At 49.7% G+C, this 21,560-nt stretch overlaps 1 protein-coding gene across 1 annotated transcript in view; it reads right to left on the bottom strand.

Annotated features, from left to right (window-relative positions):
• Window positions 1-383: 383 nt before the first annotated feature.
• Window positions 384-21,560, bottom strand: part of LOC141575001 (uncharacterized) — a 31,946-nt gene continuing 10,769 nt past the window's right edge. The window contains exons 3-5 of the mRNA XM_074352927.1: window positions 5,071-5,213; window positions 4,462-4,722; window positions 384-3,881 (exon numbers count right to left, since the gene is read on the bottom strand). Of these exons, the coding sequence (XP_074209028.1) occupies window positions 3,609-3,881; window positions 4,462-4,722; window positions 5,071-5,213 (677 nt within the window). The 3' untranslated portion in view covers window positions 384-3,608. The remainder of the gene's footprint in view (window positions 3,882-4,461; window positions 4,723-5,070; window positions 5,214-21,560) is intronic.

Genomic DNA, 21,560 nt, shown 5'->3' on the forward strand with positions numbered 1-21,560 from the left:
GCTGAACAGAGTCCAGCATAAAAGTAGCCTGTGGGAGGTAGAGCATTACCCACGGGGCCACAGAGGGGCTGCGCCCTTGTGGTGAGACAGTGAAACCCACTGAGGTCGGCTAGGCCATGTCTCGGAAGAAGGAGTAAAACGCAATGGCTTCCCGACAGCAGCAACAGCACACTTTGCTCCCACAGATCGGGGGTGGGGTAGGGGGGCACGGCAGGGAGACATGCCCACTAGCTGTGTTTTCAAAGGCATAAAATGACATTTTTAGTCAAAACCACAATGGGTGAGGGTGAGGAGTGGCTATGAGTCTTTCTTAGGCCCAGAAGTGAGCAGAGGTGCTGAGTGAGCACCGGCTTCGTCAGGACTCAATCAGGAAATCAAACCCAGAGGGGCAGAAACGTTTATCTACAACAGAAAGCAGGACAGAAAACCATTGAGAAACACAGAGTTGAGGCCTGCACTCTTCTGGTTGGCGCCAGCAGTCACAGTAAGGGCCCCCGCAGTCCAAGCAGGCCCTCAGGCCGAGCCCTTCTGGTGCCTGGGGAGGCTTCCCCTGCCGCAGGGTGTCTCTTCCAGCTGCTCGCTGGAGGTTCCAGAAACCTGCTGTTGAAAGCAAGGGCCGTTTCATCAGCTCTGACTATCAGAGGCTCCTTTCTGCCAAGTTCCAGTCACAGAAGAGGCAGTGGCCTCCTAGAAGGCCAAGCTGGGCAGCCACAGGGGCCATGGTGCCGAGGAGAGGGACCTATCTCCACTGTGACAGGAGATCAGCCCGGTACCTGCTGGAAGGGAGGACTCTCAGAAGAATGAACTGCACAGCTCTGACCAACCCTTTGAGAACAAACACATGGCTTTACGACACACGCAACAGTTTAAAACTACTAAAAATTTTTTTAATCCATAGATTAGATGGGAAGAAAGTTTGGAACCTCAGAGGGCAAAGGCTGAGGAAGCCAGGAGCAGAAGAAATCAAGGGGCCCTCTGCTGTCCGGCATCTGAGGGCCTGGCCAGTAGCTGATCTTGTTCGGTTTGGAGGAAGCAGGGATGGAAGAGACAGCCTTGGATGGGCCCAGCTGGTGACCCACTCAGAGACGCCCCCAGCAGGAGGGCCAGGAGCTGTGGGCTGGGAGAGGGAGAGGCCAGCCTGCAGGTGGGAGGGGAGTGATGAGACTCTTAAAGTTCTAAGAGCTTTGAATTGTTTGGAGGAGACTAAAAATATCAATTAAGTTTAGATTTGATAAATGAATTCTGCGTGTTAAAATACCCAGGGCAGCCACTATGGAAGCTGAGTGAATGAATTCCAAACTATTAGAGGAGAAAAAAAAATATCAAGAAAAAATAATCAATACAAAAGAAGCTAAGAAAAGAGGAAAACAGCAATCTGTCCCAAAATGATAGGAAAATAGAGTGTGAGGTAAGATGATAGAAATAACTTCAAATATAATAATTTCAATAAACACAAACAGACCAGTGGTCAGGGTAGGACCAAGTCTGCCAGACCAGGTTTTTAAAGATCCAGTCACATTAAACGTAAGAATGTGAAATTGTGATGGTCAAGAGTGGACACACTGACTCCGGAGAAAGCTTGTGCAGCCCCAGGGGTATGCGCAGAAGGTGCTTCCAGAGGCAGGCCTGCCGGGTGGCCTGTCGCACGGTGGGCAGAGGCCTCACACCTGAGAGAGGCTTCACCTCAGGGGACCAGCCATGGAACATCCCTGAAAACTGGCACAAACCAGGGCTAAAGTACATTCCTAACAAAGGTCAAAGGCCGAGCTGCTCGGCCCCGCCCCCGGGCAGCAGGCAGTGGGCAGTGAGCAGTCACCCGCGATCATTGCCAGACCCAACTCCCAAGAGCCAGACGTCCTGGCATATGGCTGAGAAGTGACGCAGAGCTGCCCGTCGGGAGGGTCGGAAAGTGACAGGACAGTTGCCAGTGGGGAGCCCAGAGCTGAGCATCACCTCCGAGGAAAGCTGGAGCAGTGCAGTCTCTCCGACACAGCGGCCGGCCTGCCTGCTCAGCACAACGCAGCGGCACAGGGCCGGCAGGCGGGTCTCCTCATCCACGTGCAGCTCATAGCGGCTCATGGGTCTGCCTCCCCTCACACGAGGGCAGTCACCCCACAAACACTTAAGAGGACGGGGCGAGGCAGCAAGCCCGGAACCACAACCCAGCAGGCTGGCCTGGAACCTGACACCCACGAAGACGCACTGGCTCCTCAAATCTGCCTCTAGCTTCAGCATCTAAGGGCACAGCCCTAACCATCTACGGAGCACCTCCTATTTACCATGTAACGACCGGCAAGAGCACCATCCCACTTCCCACTCCACACCTGCCCGAGGTCCTCACCCTTTCAGGTCAGGCAACAAGGCTTATGAGGCAGAACCTCTACGTCCCATTTTGAAAAGGCCAGCACCTGAACTCACGCTCTGTAGGTCCTGCTGGGCCCAGCACCTGCCACCGGAGCCAGCCATCTATGCTCCTCCCCCTCCTCTCTGCTACCAGACCCCTTCCCCAGGGCCCTGCGGGGGTCTGAGTGCCTGCACCTGACCCCACAGGAAGGACACAGTGCAGAGGCAGCATCGAGAGAACTGCAGCAGAAGACAAACCTGGCCTGCTGGGAGCACTAGGGTGGGGCTTGGGGCCTGCAGCTGCTGGATCATTTTGTCCCCAGCAGGGGGAGGTTTCTCGAAAAAATTAAGTGGGCAGAAATAAATAATGGGGAAAAGGAGAATGACCACCTAGCAGCTGGATCCAGCCATTCCTGAAGCAGGTCCCTCATGGAGGAGCCAAATGAGAGGATAATGGATCCCTTATCCTAAAGCTGGGTTGCACCGATAATCAATAGAGCCCTCCCAGGGCTATTTAACCTCCCATACCTGCTGCTATTATGGAGAGGGGGAGGGGAGAGAGAGATGGAGGGGAGAGAGGGTGGTGGAAAAGGGGGGCCAGGGCACAGCAGAAGGGTGTCTCCAATTTTGCCCCTTCTCCAAGGGCCTTGGATGCAGCAGGCTACCTACCCTTCTAAGCCGCAGCACAAGAGGAGAGTAAGGAGGGCGTACCAAGGCCCCAGAAGGCAGCAGCCCTGAAAGAGCTGGCACTTCCTGAGCGGTGATGCAGGTCTGGGGCACGGCAGGCCAGTCCCCTGAGCATTCAGTGGGGGGCACTGATACCGGGAGGAAACAGCAGTGCCCAGAGAGGGACACGCCGCCACCCCGAAGGGCCAACAAAGGGAAGACAAAACAGGACAACACAGCCTCAGGCATAGAGACAGCCAAGCCAAAGGGAGACATAGACACGGTCATGGTGGGAGATCTCAGACCACTCCCGCAGTAACTGATAACCCATAGGTGAGCAGACAACAGAACCTGCCAGCCAGCAGTTCCGAGCAAACCTGGGCCTGCGGACAGCCACAGCTGCCAGCTCTCCATGTCTGCCCTAAACCCAGCTCCCATCCAGCATGCAGGTGCCGTTTCCCAACCCTGTCAGTCAGTCCCCTGTAGTTTTAAACTGCGCAGACAAGGCCGTGTGTTCCTCAAGATTCCCACTGGATTTCCCTGATCCCCAGAGCTGCTGGTTCTCTCTCCACAGTTTTCTACACGTTCAGAGTTGTGTGTCATCTGCTGTGGGCGCTGCAGCACCTCAAGTCTCCACAGCATCCCATGCGGTGGGTGTCCCGCCTCCCAGCACCCCGCCTGCAGCCCAAATGGGTATACAGACAACAACCCATGTGGTGGCGTGGGCTGAGCCAGGGCAGTGGGGCAGTGCCACCTGGATGGAGCTGGACAGGGCTGGACGGTGCTGGACGGTGCTGGACGGTGCTGGACGACGCTCTCCAGCAGGCAGGCGAGGCACTTTGTGCATCAAGCAGCTGCTCAGCCACAGGCACCTGTGGTTCGGGAAGAGATCTGAGTTTTGGATGCAAGTTTAGGAGAAATCAGCACACAGCAGTAATCCCACTTTTCCTGACCAATGTGTCTACAGGCATGATGAATGAGGTGAGGGCTGGAGGAGGTAGGGGTGTGGGAGAGGGTGCTGGCGGCCCCTGGAGACAGGCAGTGGGGGATGGGCTCATGACCAAGGAGGAAGGATGGAAGGTTCAGGGATGCAGCCTAGGGGTAGAGGTCAAAGCTGTTTTGCTTGTTTTTAAACGAACAGCAAGTGCACCGAAGGCAAAGCTGGTGCAGGAAAGCAAGACGACAAAGTGGGGCAGAGGGCTCCATGGGTGGGGTACGGGGGTCTCATTTTAGCTGGGAATCTCCAGAGCACTTCTTCCTGAGGGGTGTGAGCCAGAGCTCCGGCAGGCAGGCTCCTGCTGGCCATCACAGACGGCACGCCCCAGGGACCTTCACCACCTTTTCAGTGGCCTCTCTTCCCACCAAGACTCTGCAAGTTCTCACGTCAGCAGCCTGTTGACCCAGAATGTGGTCCAGAAAGCAAGAATCATCTCCCCGAGCATCCATCCTCACCCGGCCCTCAGCCGCCAGGACACGGGCCAGGACCACAGAGGGCTGAGCACAGTAGCAGCGGGGCGAGTCCCAGGTGAGCCCCAGAAAGGCACAGGCAGAGTCCACCAGCATGGAAGCGGAGGGGACACTAGAGTCACATAAGCCGCTGACAAGCGAGCCTGGAGGCCCGGCAGGCAGGGTGGCCAGGCCCTGGGCACTGCCGTCCTGGGACTGTCTCTCCCTTCTGTGAGAGTGTTTTCCTGGCTCCATCTCTTCTTTTTCCTGAAAAAGGGCAGGTGGGAGATAAAGTTTTGAAAATGTACACATCTGAAAATGCCCTTATTCCACCTGGACAGCAAACGGACTGTTTTTGAGGGGGTCACAGTTTATGTGTCAGTCTTGCTCCTGAGGTTCCCCGACTCCTGCAAGGCGGCTGACCAGTCTGCCTCGTGCACTGGCAGGGTCACTGTTGAAGTCGCCCTCTGTTCCTCGGTCCTCCTGTTCTCCTTTTGGATGACCACGTCGATTTCATTTACCTGCTAATTCACTCCTGCTCTCAGGGCCCCATTCTGTTCCCTGTCCCTCCCTCCACCACACCCTGCCTGGTCCCCTGGCACTAAGTCCTCTCACCTCCGAGACACTGACGATGCTTCTCCACTTCCTGTCAAAAGCTTGGCTCTGGATCTTGGGTGGGTGGATGTGCTGGGCCACTGGACAGGGCCTGGTGTAAGCCTCTCTGGCTCTTCTTGGCTGACTGGATCCTCCCCCTACCACTACCACCAAAAAAAACAAAACAGCTGGTGCAGAGGGAAAGGCCTGGCCATCTCAACCTCACCCTCACGGGTGGTAGAGTCCCCACTCCCAGGACCCGTCCCTCTCCCTGGAACAAGGAGGCAGTTGTCAACTCCGGGGAGCGAGGGAGAGGACCGAGGCATCCAGCTCCTTCTCAAACAGCCCTGGGAGGATGTCCCCGGTGCCCTATGTGCTCCCTTCCAAGTCTGTCCTAAATGCCACCAGCAGACCCTGAAGTCTTAGGGTCCTTTTTTTTTTTAACCTTCAAAGGCAGGTATGATGTTGTCAGCACGACTTTCAGCCGCCTCTGGTACCAGTCTCTGCCTACCTCATGTCTCCACAAGCGCTCACCCTGGGGACCCCCAGGGCCGCACAGCCCTTCACGGCCTGGTCGGTCCAAGTCCAGTCCACGTCCGTCTTCCCCAGCACTCAGCACAGCCCTGTGCACACCAGCCTCAATGTGTCCCTCTTTGAGATGGAGGGGCACCGCCTGAGTGAAGCCCTACTGTCTTGTGAAGGTCAGCAACTTGTACCACACCCTTTACCATCCCAGCGTAGGCCCCAAACTCGAGGAAGGCAGGGCACCCAGGAAGCCGGTCTGTCCCGTGGCACTAACTTGAGCATCGCCTCCTGCACAAGCCTCCCTGGGATGCAGGAATCCTGACCTGCAGTGACCGAGACGACAGCACCATGTGGGTAGCAGAGAGCCCTCGCCAGGCTGTGAGCCCAGAAGCTCTGCAAGGCCCCCCAGCCAAGGGGAGACTCATGACCAAGGTGAGACGGTCCAGGTCACGCAGACATGAGGCAGGCAGGTCTGGCTGGCTATAAAAGAAGGGTTTATTTTGGATGGTGTGATACCTGCCAGGGTCCAACAGTCAAGAGTGTTTGCTAGTAGAGTAATTCAAAATTTGAAGCATTTAAATTGCATTTTGTAAAAGTCACAACTGTGATGCCTCTGGACAGACCCCGCAGTTGCCGCCCTGCAGCACTGAGCACCGAGGCGCCAGCTCCCTCTCTTGTGACACACAGGGCAGCCACTCCAGGCATGAGGATGCTCAGTGGGCACGTCCTGCGCAGGCACCAACCACCCAGACCCTAAGCAGTGCTTCCTCTGCTCATTCCACATGACAGCCACGCACAGCATGGCTCTGCCTCGGTCTCCCAGGGACTTGGCCTAGAGCGGAGCCTGCTGGGCAGGAATTGTTGGGATGCAGCCAAAGCAGACATGGGCATGGGCTCCTGCACCAGCACGGCACTGTGCCAGCAAGAATCACATGGCCAAGCCCCAGCTGACAGGCAGAGAGGCTTCAGGACGGGGCTAAAGTTCCCACAGCAAAGGCCACAAAGAGCAAGCAGCTAGCAAGCAGCTACAGGGGCTGCAGAGCTTCGATCCATCCTGGGGCCCCTCGCGGCCACTGACCTAGTCCTCCACATCACCTGGTTTTCTCTGCCTCAGCTGGCGGGACTCCAGGGGCACCACAAGGGCGGAAGACCTCAGCAGCCACGTGTACCCGATCTTAAGGCCCCCAGCTGATACATTCCACCCAATGGTAGAAGAGCCATCAGCAGCCAAAACTCTTGCTGAGGACAAGTAGAAAACCAGATTTTAAAGAAGTTTTAAAGAAATCTCTTTGAAGGCAAGGAAATGCTACCCAACAGCCAGGACCCTGGAGCCCCTGGAGGGGTGGGCATTGCTCTGCAGCTGAGCCCGGACATCCCCTGGGGGGCAGGCAGGCAGGCACCAAGCGGCAGTGTGGCCGGCAGAGCCCCGGAAGCGAGTCTGGCTTGGCCGCCAGTGTCACGGGGACCCTGCAGCAACGCAGGGACTTTAAAATACCCCCAACTAATGGATTCATGAAAACAGATGATGGATGAAGAATTTCACCTAAGAACTGGAATCCATCAAAAGGGCTCACATGCAAACCTGAGAGCTGAAAAACATGAGGCTCCTGGACACGGGGCGGCAGCTGCATCGGAGAACCTGCGGACACACTGTGAGGTAGACATGCGTGATGCCCAGGTCTGCTCTGCTTCCAGTGTGTGAACACGCACGGTACCGATGGCTCTGCCATGGTCAGCAGTCCACGTGCCTGGTTTCAAGGACTGAGATGGCTCTATCCACAGGGGCACCGCCCTTTCCAGGGCCTCCCTTCACGGCACACCCTGAGCCCCAAGGATCAGCTCCCCGTCACTACCCTGTCTGGGAAAGACTGCCTCAGTCACTTCCAGGACAGGGAGGGCGGGGCAAACCCCCAGGCCTCCAGCAGTTTCCACGAGTAAACAGGACTGTATGGAAAGTCACTTTCCTTCAAAATTTTGAACTTACTGCTTCACGGACATCTAAATTCCAGAATTGCCACTAAGAAGCCCAAAGCTTCCCGACCTTGAGTTGGCCCGCATCTCTGAGCGCCCTGCAGTCTCCTGCCCGTCCGCGCAGTCGGCCTTGATGTTCTCCCCGTGACCCTGCTGGTGACTTGCTGTCACTATCCTCCCTGTCCCAACTCTGAAACTGTTGTTTTCCAGGTAATGGGCTTCCCAGGCTTTAATATTCTTCTCTGGTTTCCAAGCCGGCTCTCTCTCGGAGATTCTCAACTTCATCCTCACCCACGCTGCTGCCGTGCGGTCTCTCTTTTGAACCTACGATGTATAATTATCTCATGCAAACATGTTCATCACTTGTTAACCATTCCATTCTGCATCACATTCTGTCTCTGATGAAGAATGTCGGTAGTAAACACGCTTTCTTTGTTTATCTGAAACTAATATTTCTACCTAGCTCTGAAAAGGTAACCTTGCGGGAGGCCAGTGTCTCAGATCGCTCCCACTGTGGTCCGCGGGTGCTGAGACTGCAGAGGAGCCACGTCAGGACCTGCCGTCTGGCTGGAGGGTCTCATTTCTGGTTGCTTTAAATCCTGTCTTGGTCTCTGGTGCCTGGAGCTCTGCTGTGATGTTTCTCAATGTGGATGCTATTCATCCTGTTTGAAATAAACTATTTCCATCATATCTTTCATTAGTTCCAGATTATTTTTCAGCCAACGGTTCTTCACATATCGCCTCTTCTCCATTCTATCTTCCCTTTCGGGGCTGAAATCAAATGCATCTTAAACTTCTGCATTCTGTCCTCCACATCCCAACCAATTTCTGCCATATTTTCCATTCTGTTAACTCTTTGCTGTTCTTAATAAACTCCTTTCAGCTTGTCTACAAAGTCTCTCTTCAACTATGCATACTCTGATATTTAGCCTGTTGGTCAGTTTTTAAATGTCAACTATTATTTGCTTCTAGAGATTCTATTTGGTCCCTTTCAAGTCTTCCTGATCCTTCTTGTTAGCCTCTTGTTTTCTGCTCCTCACTGTGATTCTCTCTCTCATTTTTTTAAAGTCCCCGGTGCCTCTAAATTTTGAGCCTTTTGAGGATTCTGTGATGCAGACAGGACCAGTGCTCAGCTGTCCTCTCTGCCAACACAGAACCTGGCTTTCTCAGACCTGCTAAGTCAGTCCTGACTCACCCGTCAGCTTCCCAGCTCTCAAGACTGTGTTCGTCTCCTCTCACTTCACCCAGTCATGTGAGTATGACTTTTTCAAACATCACTCTACTGCTCGTTTAGGGATGGGTGGCAGGCAGCGACACTGTGTGCACGTGTTCAATCTGCCGTCCTTCCCTGAAAACCAATATGCCTTCCTTAAAAATTATCTTCAGTGGGAAAAATTGGAGATAGAGTCCAGAAGTATTTTTGAATTAATTTAAATTTCATTTCCACCACACAAATTATTTCAAAATGCAGAAAAAACACCTCCTTAACCTCGTCGTCTATTAACATCAGTCATACCACAAACACGGGCACACCTCCGGAAGTCATCCTGATCAATGCTTTTGGTAGAAGGCCTTTTGGTTTCTGATAGTTTAAAAGTTCATAAGTCATATAATTCTTCTAATATGTATTTCAGTCAATGGTTGTTAAAGGGGTAAATTTTGTATTTATGTCAAAAAAGTAAAGCAACAATTTCCTCAAAACAACATGCAGGGAAAAAAAAAACCCTCAAGCTGGATTCCCAGTTCAATCAGGAGAAGCACGCTGCACACGCGTCTGAAAGGTGTCAGCTGGGTTGCTGACGTGCCGCCAACACAGGGGCTCTGGGCGTGACCCCAGGAACAGCAACAGCGAATACCCCACAGCAGTTCTCTAGAAATCAGGGAACCACGTTTTACATCCTAACAGGATGGCCTATTTCTCACATAAAGGTCTTTCACCAGTGTCTCAGTTGTGTTTTAGGAGATTGACTGTGTTAATAATTTCCCCGACTTAATATGATGAGAAATAGACTCAGTGTTTTCATGCAGAATGTCTGATTTTCAGGATGGGTTGCTGATGTTAAGTGAGAAATACGTGCACACTTGCTCTTTATAGAAAATACTACAAGTGTAATAGGAAAATGTTGAAAATCACTTCCGCCAAAAGGCAGATCAAGGTTTGGATGGCCTGTGAGAGGCTCCCTGATGCCAAGGACTTGCTAAACTCAGACAGGTTCAAACAAGCCACCGCCTGCTTGTTTTTCTGCCTGTGACCCACTCAGTTTCACACGGAGGGCGAAAAAAAGAGTACAGTTTTCACAGTAAACCTACAAAGCAACATTTCTGTACAGATATAGCAACAACAACAAATGGTGAAGTACTGCAGGAAAGAACTGCTTTCCCGATGAATACCTGTTTTTAGGGGCAGATAAACAACCCACAAAATATTATTAAAAATTTAGCCAAACTTTCCATTTCAGCGTTGTCAATTTCAGCACCTCCGAATGTTCTGTGCTGTCTTCCTTCACCAGGCTCCGGTGTGGAGGAAAAAACGGTGTGAGATCTCATTCATCCCTACTGGCATTATTCTATTTTTCTCTTTCTTGTGATAGTAAAACATTCTATGAAGCACAAAAATCCAAATCACAACTTCTAAATATGCTATTATCTAATTTTAAAAGTTGGACAGACACACGGCTTTTGGAGACGCCCCTCCTCACCAGCTGATGCCAGCCCCCCTGAGTGTACAGGCCTTGCTGACCTACAGGTGGGGGTCAAGTATCTCCAGGGTCTCCTTCAGCGCCAGCTCTCACATGGAAGAGAGGGAGGTGGTATCTGAAGGGCCTCATCCCAGCCACAGGACCACAGGTGGAAAGGTGTGTGGGTTCCAGCTCTCAGGCCCCTAAGGGCTGAGCACTGGTCCCCAGCCCTCAAGCAGCAGAAACAGGAGGTGGGAGGGAACTGCTAAGTGAAGGGAAAACAATGACTGAGCAGCTCTTCCTGGAGGTGCCTTACACGTGGCAGCTATGATCCGTCTGCGAGAACAAGACAACCATGAGCAGGGATGTGGGCGACGAGAAGCTTAGGGAAGTAACGTGAGCCACCTGGACTCCACACCTCATGACCAACGGCCACATCACAGGCACGGTCCAGGAGGAAACGCCACGTGGCGGCCACGTGCCCACTCACCCAGCACTGGTGCAGGACTCATGCCGGCGGCAGGGACACCCACTCCACCCCATCAGTGCATCACTGCCTGTCTGCACTTCCTTCGAAAGCAGATCCCAGGATCTATTTAGGAGGTGAACCCAGGAACCCGTGTTCCACCCCATGTCAGATGCCACTGCAAGTCCAGGTGGGCACCTGTGCTTCTAACCACTGGCTATAAGTCGGAGGTTGCCAACACATCTTCCTTGGTTCTGTTAATTTGCTACAGCAGCTCACAAAACTTAGGAAACCAGTCCACTCACTACATTACCAGCTTACTGCAGAGGATATTAAAGGACACGAATCCACAGCCAGATGTAGAGATCCGCAGGGTGAGGTCTATGAGTGCCAAGCACAGGAGCTCATCCCCATGGAGCTGGGATGCGCCCTCCTCCCAGCACAGACGCATCCTCATTCAGTAACCTGGAAGCCCTCCAAACCCCGTCCTTCTGGTGTTATGGAAGCGTCACTCCACAGGCATGACTAATTCAATCACTGACCACTGGTGACTGATTCCACATCCAGCCCCTCTTCCATCCCTGAAGCTCTAGCAGTGGGTCCAAGTTCCAATCCTCTAATCACATGGCTGGGCCCCCTAGCCACTAGTCCCCAACCTTAGGGCCTTCCAAAACATCACCTCGCTACCATAAGACACCAGCTCTCCCTGGATGGCTCGGGAGCAATTTTGGGAATCAATGACAATGTTCTAATGCGAGAACTCTCCTGCTGCGCTTGTCCTTTGGGAATGGAATCACAGTATCACACCCTGGGTCCCTCAGCATATTTGCCCACTGCCTCGGTCCCACGGGGACTGGGCCCCCTGCACTCACATGCCTGGAGCAGCAGCGGGTGCTGCCTCCGGCTGCTCAGTCAGTGGTGACTGTCAGGGCAACAGCCGAGAAGGAGCAGGGCCACCCCTTCCCGGGGACTCATGTAGCGGTGACCCCTTGCCTATCCTGTGTGCTAACACCTCTCCCCCACCCACCCCTCCCCAACAGTGCTCAATCGTGGCCTCATCTCCCCAGCTTGGCCCCTCCAGCCACCACCTCCGTTATGGCCCCCAGGCATCCCCACGTTTGCTGTGACCCTGGTCTCCACCTCCTCACTTCCTCAAATCCTGCGAGCCTGGACTACATCTCCCCACCTCCACCCCCGACTTTTCAGGCACCATGACTTCCAAGCCAGTGTATTTTCAAAGTTCTCAAGGTGATTTTCATGTGCAGCCAGAGCTGAAAATCACTGACAGACAAAACAGTAATTGAGGCAAGAATTATTAACAGGAAATCCTGGAGACTAGAGATAGTGAGTTACACATACATGCCTAAAACCTCATGCCCAGTAGAGAGGGGCTGAGAAGATGAAAGAGGAGCCTCACCCCAAAGGAGGCACATTCCCTCTGCCTGGTGCCACGTTCTCCGTGTGTGGAAAACCCCAGACTGAGATCACTGGTGCTGGACCTCCACCACCTCATCTAACCTGCAGCAAACTGACCTAAAAAAACTAAGGAACAGCTTTCTGCGGGATGGAGCCAGAGCTCTGGTCACGACAGGGCTGGGCCTGTGCTCCTGCAGCCAAGCCGCCACTTGAACAAAGCATGTAAAGTTGCTCTTGCCAGATGCTGGACAACCAGCAGCAGGGGCTGTGGTCCCCCAGAAAGGAGGTGAGCCCTGCGCCCCCAGCTTCTGCCTGGAGACACTTTACAGACCACGGGGTGAGGACAGGCGTCCCACATGGGCAGCTCACTAAGCTGAGAAGAAATGCCGGGCGTGACTGCCCTCACCTTAAATGTGGCGAGAAGAGCGAGCAGGAGCTTGAAGACGCAGAAGCAGCCGTCCAAGCTAAAGCACAGAGGGAATGAATGGGGCTCAGAGACCCAAAGGACATCAAGCACCTGGCAGACACATCACTGCAGCCCCACCCCAAAATAAAAGGGACAAGAGAGTAAAAACAGTCGAAAAGATAATGGTAAAAAACTTTCCAAATTTCAAGGAAAAAACCCTACAGATACAAGAAGCTCAATGATTACTAATTAGGGGGGAAAAAAATCTGAAACCAAAAAGTTAACAATCTAGAATTCCATGTCCATTTAAAATAATCTTCAAAACTGAAGAGAAAATATTTTTTCTGAAAACAAAAATGAGAGAATTAATTGTCAACAGACTTACATTAAAAGTATTAATTTCTTCAGGCAGAAAGAAAATGACACTTGAGGGGAATCTAAATACACAAAGTGTAAACGTACCAGATACGGTGAAGAAGAAAGAAAATACACCTTTTTTCTCATTATGAGATAACTGACTGCTTATAGAAGACTAATAACAATGCGTCAGGGAGGTTAGAACAGATGTAGAAGCCAAGTGTACAACAGAACCATCACAGACTGGGGTGGGGGTGGGTGGACACCAAGAAAGTTCTCTCATTACACATGAAGTAGCACTTTCTCATCGCGGAGAACCCCGGGACAACCACTTAAAACCCGTAACAATTAGGTGCAGCAAACGAGCCAACAATGGAGATAAGAGTATACTAAAACCTACACGACTAATATGAAAGATTAAACGAAAAGAGGGAAAAAACCCAGATGGGACAAATAGAAAGCAAACCATACTGATAATTACATTAAGTGCAAATGGTCTTAAGACTCCAATTAAAAGGCAAGAGATTCTCAGACTGCATAAAAAAGCAAGACTCAAGTACATGCTATTAAAGGAAGCCATTATAAATGCAATGATAAAGATAGGTTAAAAGCAAAAGGATGGAAAAGATATACCATGCAAACACCAATCATAAGAAAGCTAGAAGCCTATATATTATCACATAAAGCAGATTTCTGGAAAAGAAATATTACCAGGAATAAAAAGGGTCAGTTCATTAAGAATATGCAACAATCCTCAATGTGTATGCATCCAAAAACAGAGCTTCAAAACACATGCACAAAAAAAAGAACAGAGCTAAAAGGAGTAAGAGAAATTCAAAATTTAGTCTAAGCGTATATACAAGACTGGAACTCCACCAACCCGTTTCAGTTAACTGACATTTATAACACTCTGCCCAATGGCAGCTGAACACACATTCTTCTCAATTGCACAGGCACATTCACCAAGAAAGACCATATCCTGGGCCATAGAAAAAGTCTCAATACACTTAAAAGTAATGAAATCATACAGAAACTAACAAGACAGAAAACAGAGAAATAGAGGAAATTGATTAAACCCAAAACTAGTTCTTTATAAAAACCAATAAAATGGATAAACCTCTAACAATAATCTGAAAAAAAAAAAAAAAAGAGGAACACAAACTAACAAAATATCAGAAATGACAAAGGGAACATCATTACAGATCTACAGACATCAACAGGATAATAATGGGGTTGGGGTGGAGCTCACTGGTAGAGCACATGCTTGGCTTGCACGAGATTCTGGGTCCAATCCCCAGTGCTACTGTTAAGAGGGAGAAAAAGAAGGATAATAATGGAATATTGTTATGACAATAATAAACTCATCCACAAAACAGAAAGACTCACAGACATAGAAAACAATCTTATGGTTACCAGGGGAAAGGGGGTAGGAAGAGATAAATATGGGTGTTTGAGATTTGCAAATATTAGCCGCTATAAATAAAAAACAAATTTCTTCTGTACAACACAGGGAACTGTATTCAATATCATGTAATAACCTTTAATGAAAAAGAATATGAAAATGAATATATGTATGTATATATATGACTGGGACATTGCGCTGTATGCCAGAAATTGATACATCGTAATTGACTATAATTCAATTAAAAAGAAAAAAAAAAACCTAATGCTTCAAACCAGTCCAGGAAAAAAAAAAGGAGTATTATTAGCAACTTTATGCACGTAGGGTTAGCAAATTAGTTGAAATGGACAAATTCCTTAAACAGCATGCTACCAAAGTCACTCGTGAAGAAATAAGATAGCTTGAATAGCAAATCTATCTATTAAAGAAATTGACTTTATAACTCAAGACCTTCCAACAAAGAAAACTCCAGGCCAAGATGGTTTCACTGATAAATTCTACTAAACATCCAAGAAAAATAACATTCCTAACAAATTTCTCCACATCTACCTTCTAGAAGTATTTCTCAACTCATTTTATGAAGCCAATATTATACTGATATCAAAACAAAGACATTACCAAAAAAGACTACAGACCAATAGCCCTCATGACCACAGATTTAAAAATCCTTAAAATTTAAAAGTTTTAGCAAATTGAATCCAGCTATAAAGGACAACACATCATACCCAAGTGGGGTTTATCCCAGGATTGCAAGGTTTGTTTACTATTCAAATAATAATCAGTGTAATTAAATATTAAATGGGAAAAAATATCTTATCATTACAGTAAAGACAGAAAAAAACATTTAACAAAATCCACCATTTAGTCTTAACAAAAACTCAAAGCAAAGAAAGAATAGAATAAAACTTCCTCAACCTGACAAGGGGCATATATACAAAACCTAAAACTATATATATAATACTAAGTAGTAAAAGACTGAACGCTTTCCCCTGTGATCACTAACAAGGAAAGGACAGCCACTCTCACCACTTTTGTACGACATTTTATTGTAGGTCCTAGATAGTGCAACAAGGCAAGAAGAATAAATAAAAGGCATTAAGATTGGAAGGGAAGCAATAAAATTTTTTTATTCACAGGAAAAAATGACTATATACAAAAAATCTTAAATATTAATGTCTATATTAGGGGCAAATTTTAATATTTAACACATGTCAGGGATAAATTTGTCAAAATATGTCCCCTGAGTACTACAAATATTGACGAAAAAAGTTTTAAAAGGCCTAAATTTATGGAGAGGAACATTAGATGCACCAGTCAGAAAGCCCTGCAGTGCTGAGGTGTCACATTTCACACGTCCTTCTGTCCAGTCCCACGCACTTCACACCCCACACAGGTGGTGGTCCCAAGAGTGCCCCCAGCAAACGTCCTGCAAATGCCCCTCTCACAGCCTGCCTCCCAGGGACTCCAACACGAGAGTTACTGATAACCCTTACGCTTGAGCAGGAAGGACAGAAGACACATACAGATGCCCAGACACCAGCGAGATGCTGACCAGACAAGTCGAGTGCACGAGCGTCAGCAGACTGACACAGCGAGGGTGGGAGGAGCAGCCAAGAGACCCTCACGTGTGCTGTGAGTCGCTCATCTGAAGAACACTCTCTATACAACACATAAAATCATACGAAATTGCCATTTTTGGACAGTTTTTTACCTACAAAAACTGCAATCTCACCTAGTTCAACTTTGTACTTTCATTCTGTCTCAATTACAACAAAATACTTGGAGGATATTCCTTTGGGATCTCAGAGCAGGAGACAAGTGTTACCTCTGAGTCAAAGTTCACAGTTGGAGAGTCTACATGGAGGACATTCCTAGAATATTTCATGGGGTCTAAACCAGGAGATCAGAGAACTCCAATCTGGTGATACATCCTCTGGCTTTGGCTCATTCTCTGGCTTAAATGCTCTGCCAGTCCACAGTCACACCCCACCGACCACACTCCCACCCTTAACCCACCCTCTCACCCTCTTCCTCAGCTGCCGCTTGAGCCCCACTTACCCAAATCTCACCCAATTATGGGACACCCCGAGGCTCTTGTCCCTCTGCACCTTATGCCTGGAGATCCCGGTTCTGTTTCCACTGTTTCCACTATAATCTCTCTGTAGCTAAATTCCAAATCTCTGCCCGATCACCCCTCACTTTACAAATTCCAGGCAGACCTGGATAGTGTTCCCAGTGGAGCTCTCCTCCCAGATCTCTTTCCCGACTGCCCCACGCACTTGCACTGTGGATCTATTTCTGTCCACGGCACCACACTACTCTGCTCCCTCCCCCTGGGGGCACCCATGCCCTTCTCAACCCCACGTCTGTACCACTGCCCATTCCACCCACGGGGCATGACATTGACTACCAGCCACCTGCTCTCACAGCCTTGTGGCCACTCATGCCGGCCTCTGGTTAAGTAACAGAAGACCGTCCACGCTTTCAGCCTTCCCTCCCCCAACCCATCTCACCCCCACTGCCAGATGCAAGACTCTCCCAAAAGGCCAGCCAACATCACCTCACTTTTATCATGATAAACATTCAACAGTGCACCCAAATAAAGGGCACTTCTTATACTAGCATCTCCTGGAACTATGCTGTTTAAACAGCTGCCACATGCCACTGGGGCTACCTAGATTTTAATCAATTAAGATTAAATAACATGTAACATTCAGTCCCACGAGCCACATTTCAGTGATTGTCAGCCACGCATGGCTGGTGGACAGCATAGCAAGAGCATGCCTGTCTTCCCATTTCAGTCCAGGCTCATCTTCCACTTCCACTCTGTTCTAATAAAAATGTTCTGCTAATTGTTCCTCAATTATGCCTCCCACTTGCCAAGCCCCACTCTCACCTGGTGCTTGTTCCCCATCTGTGGGCTCTCCCCTCCTCTCCTAACCAGGCCATCCATCCTTTAAGAAGCAGTGCTTAGGGTCACCCCCACCAACAGGCACTCTTGCCTCTGAATGCTGTGACGCTAATCTCCATCATTCAAACGACTTTAAACTTTCAATGACGTCCGGCAGTAGCCGATGGTATCTCCTGCACTCCTGATGGATCTTCACAAATTCTCCCACTATTTATTTTTTCCTATTAGGCATTCCTTACCTCATCCCAAAAATATCCATTTTGCGCCGTGGGTCAGAGTTGTGCTGGGCCCTGGGTGGACAGTGATGAGCAAGGGACACAGCCCTGCCCCGACACTCCACAGGAGAGACAGGACAAGCCAGGTGAACACACCAAACCCTGCCAAGTGCTCTGAGAGGGCAAGGTTTCATGAGGAAGGAGAGCAGGAAGGACCTGCCCTGAATCGGTTGAGGCCTCCAAGAGGAGGCAGCAGCGAGCCCCGGAGACTAAGGAAGGATCTGAGAGGTGCCTGCAGAGTCACGAGGCCTCAGAGACAGCATTTCAGCGTCTCACTCTATCCTAAGGATCAGAGCCGCTAGAGAGGATTTTAAGCAGGGGAGCAACATGACACGACTTAAATTATAAAACAACCTGTCTGAAGTTAGAACCACCAACTGGACAGAGCAAAGTCCATGGCTCTGCAGGCAACGGAGAAGCTGTAAGTGGTCAGACCTGAACCGGAGCCCCCACAACAGTGGACTGGTCTCAGCCCAGAGGCAGCACCACCTGGGGCTGACACAGCCTGGCCTGCAGCTCCAGGCCTGCCTGCTGGATGGTTTCGGGCAACTGGGGGCTGAGGAGAGGCTGGCAGCCAGCCACCCACCCGTGGTGTGGGGTCCACCTCCTCTGGCCTCATCACAGCCTGCACATCCTCAGCAGCCTGAGGTGGAGGTTCTTCCCTGCCCCAGCCCCTGCCGTCCGAGCCATCCACACATCTCCGGGGCTCAGAAGGGTATAGCAGGCAATGGAAGGGGCCTACCACCCCACAGATGACATTCCATGTCCCCACCCTACAGTGACACACACCATGGAAAGCACTGTGCCCAGCCTCCCCTTCCTGCCTGCTCACCTCCACCTCTTTCAGGTCCTTTCACACCTTCTCTCCCCAGACCTCAGCTTCTCTTCCCCTTTCCTCACTCTCAACAGAGAATCAGCTTCCTACTTACCTAAAAAGCATCAGAAGAGGATGTCCACAGGCCCGCTGCGGACCAGCACACACCCCGGCCCTCCTGCCACACCCCCAGGCACAGGGACCCACACACATGCCAAGGAATCTCTCCTCTACATCATTTCTTCGTCTCTCAGGACTTAGTCCCATCAGCACATAAGCTGACTGTCATTTCCTGCATCTTACAACACATGAATAAACAACTTTCCGCTGCCCCTTTGCAGCAAACATCCTTCAGTGGCGTCTTGTATTCACCACTTTCTCCTGTCCATTTTCTCTTAAACCCATTCCTAACGTGCTTTTGCCCCATCCCACCCCACACAAACCCCAGAATCTGCTCCTCCAGATCACCAATGACCTTGACGCTGAGCCAAAAGGCAGTTTCCTGGCCCTGCTTCAACAACCTCACAGCCCCTTCCCCCTATTCTCCACTCCCACTTGCCCTACCATTGCCCACCCCACGAGGGCACTCCAGGGTTGACACCTGCATTGCATCTCTATGGCCACGATCCCTCCTGCCCACTCCTCTCTCCTGACTGCCAACCCCTAACCTTGGACTCTCAGATGCAGCACATCCAAACTCCTGAGCTATCCCGTGCAACTCCACCAGGAAATTGTAATGGTTAGCCTCGATACATGTCCAGGACCTCAACAAAGAAGACTGAAAAGTATATTTCCAGATTCCAAGATCCTGTCACTATGCCTGCTACCTCTTTGGCTGAACCACCACCCCTCTTGCCTGGGCTGTCGCGGTCACCTTCTGACTAGCCTCCTCACTTCCTTCCTCACCTCCACCAGACTCCTCTGTCCTCTGCAGCAGCCAGCAGGATGCTACTAAAGACAAGCCCAATGCTGTCAGTCCTCTGCTCCAAACCACCCACAGGACCCTACCTGCTTTGCGCACCTTCTCTTGGGAGCCCTCCACACACTCAGGCCCAGCCCCTCGGACCCCTTGGCTGTCCCTCAAGCATGGCAGATTCACTCCAACTCCCTGGCCTCTGCACTGGCTGTTCCCTCTGCCCGGAACCTTCCCTCCCCTCCTTCATCTTCTCCAACTCTATCAGACGCATCGTCTCTGTGAATAAGGCCCACCTGACCCCTCACTGAGACTTGCATGCCCACGTCCCAATCTCCCTGGCCCTCCTCCACTGTTCCTCTGCAGCCCTGACACCTGACACACGCACGGCATAAGTCACTTTACGTTCACTGCCTGTTATGCCCTCCGTGAGGGCAAGGACTGGCCTTTCTTCTTCACTGCTGTGCCTGGACACAGAAGTCTCAATAAAAACATGTTTATACCCACTCAATAACAACAACGACAAAAAACCAATCAAACAATGGGCGGAAGACCTAAGCAGACATTTCTCCAATGAAGACATGCAAATGGCCAATAGGCACATGAAAAGATGATCAATAGTGCTAATTATCAGAGAAACGCATATCAAAGCTACAATGAGGTATTGTCTCACACCAGTCAGAATGGCCATCATTCAAAACTCCATAAATGATAAATGCTGGAGAGGGTGTAGAGAAAAGGGAACCCTCTCCTACACTGCTGGTGGGAATGTAAACTAGTGCAGCCGTTATGGAAAACAGTACGGAGACTCCTCAAGAGACTAAAAATAGACTTACCATATGATCCAGCAATCCCACTCCTGGGCATACACCCAGAGGAAAATCTAATTCAAAAAGACACATGCACCCCAATGTTCTTAGCAGCACTATTTACAAAAGCCATGGAAGCACCTAAATGTCCATCAACAGATGACTGCATAAAGAAGATGTGGGGTATATACACACACATGCACACACGCATGCACACACACAATGGAATACTACTCAGCCATAAAAGAGAATAAAATAATGCCATTTGCAGCAATTTGGATGGACCTGGAGATCGTCATACTAAGTGAAGCCAGAAAGAGAAAGAAAAATACCATATGACATCACTTATATGTGGAATCTAAAAAAAAAAAAAAAAAAGACATAAATGAACTTACTTACAAAACAGAGACAGACTCACAGACATAGAAAACAAACTTATGGTTACCAAGGGGAATAGAGGGAGGGGGGATAAATTGGGAGTTTGGGGTTTACAGACACATACCACTATACACCAAATAGATAAACAACAAAGTCCTACTGTACAGCACAGGGAACTATATTTAATACCTGGCAATAACCTATAATGAAAAAGGATATGAAAAGGAATATATGTATAACTGAATCCCTATGCTGTACACCAGAAATTAACACAACACTGTAAACTGACTATACTTCAATTAAAAAAAAAAAAGTGTTCATACCTTGAGGTTAGGGAGGCCACAGGACAGGAGACAGGTGTAACTCTGAGGTTAAGAGGGAGAGGCCTGCAGTGGGGACGCCTGGCCATGCACCCCGGGGCTGCCCACAGCTGTGCCACCGAGCGATGCACCGTGTCCTGGCTCCAGCTCCCTTGTCTGTTCCATGGGACCAAGAGCACACACCACACGGACTGTTCAGAGGCACAAATTAAATGAAAGAACATGTCACAGAATGTGTTCAGAACAGCACCTGGGACACACACATCAGATTACAGCAACAATAACGGATGGTATCAACGCTCTCAGAACATTCCTCCTGGACTTGGACAGTGACAGCTTCATCGACGAGGCAACGGTCAAACACTGAGCAAGCTGAAAACACCAGCCAGTGCATGAGGGGAAATCACTTTTGTAGCAGGTTTTGTAACCTCCTCTCAGAACTCAAAAAAGCTAGTGGATTCTTGGTCCCTGAAAACAGACAAACTAGAGGATGGAACAAAAGTTACGTTTGCTCAGTCCTCGTTTTTTTCAGAAAGAATTTTTTTTTTAATGAATGCACTACAATTTCTGAATTTCTATCGCTCGTTTAGAACGATCAACCCAAGGGGAAAAGGGAGCACGCACAAGCATTTGCTTATATGTGCACTGAATAGCTCGTCAGACAAACAAGACTCTAAGGCAGCCAGCTACCTCCAGGGAGGAACCTGGATGGCCAGAGGGCAGGGAGACACTTTTCACTCTGCACTCTTTAAATTTTGAACATTTGTTCAAATAGAAAAAAGGCAAAATTTTGGAAGATGCATTAGCAATGAAAAACCTAAAAATGAAATTAAGAAAACAATTCCTTTTATAGTAATATTGAAAAGAATA

The sequence above is a fragment of the Camelus bactrianus genome, chromosome 25 (assembly GCF_048773025.1).
Source record: "Camelus bactrianus isolate YW-2024 breed Bactrian camel chromosome 25, ASM4877302v1, whole genome shotgun sequence".
Lineage (NCBI taxonomy): Eukaryota > Metazoa > Chordata > Mammalia > Artiodactyla > Camelidae > Camelus > Camelus bactrianus.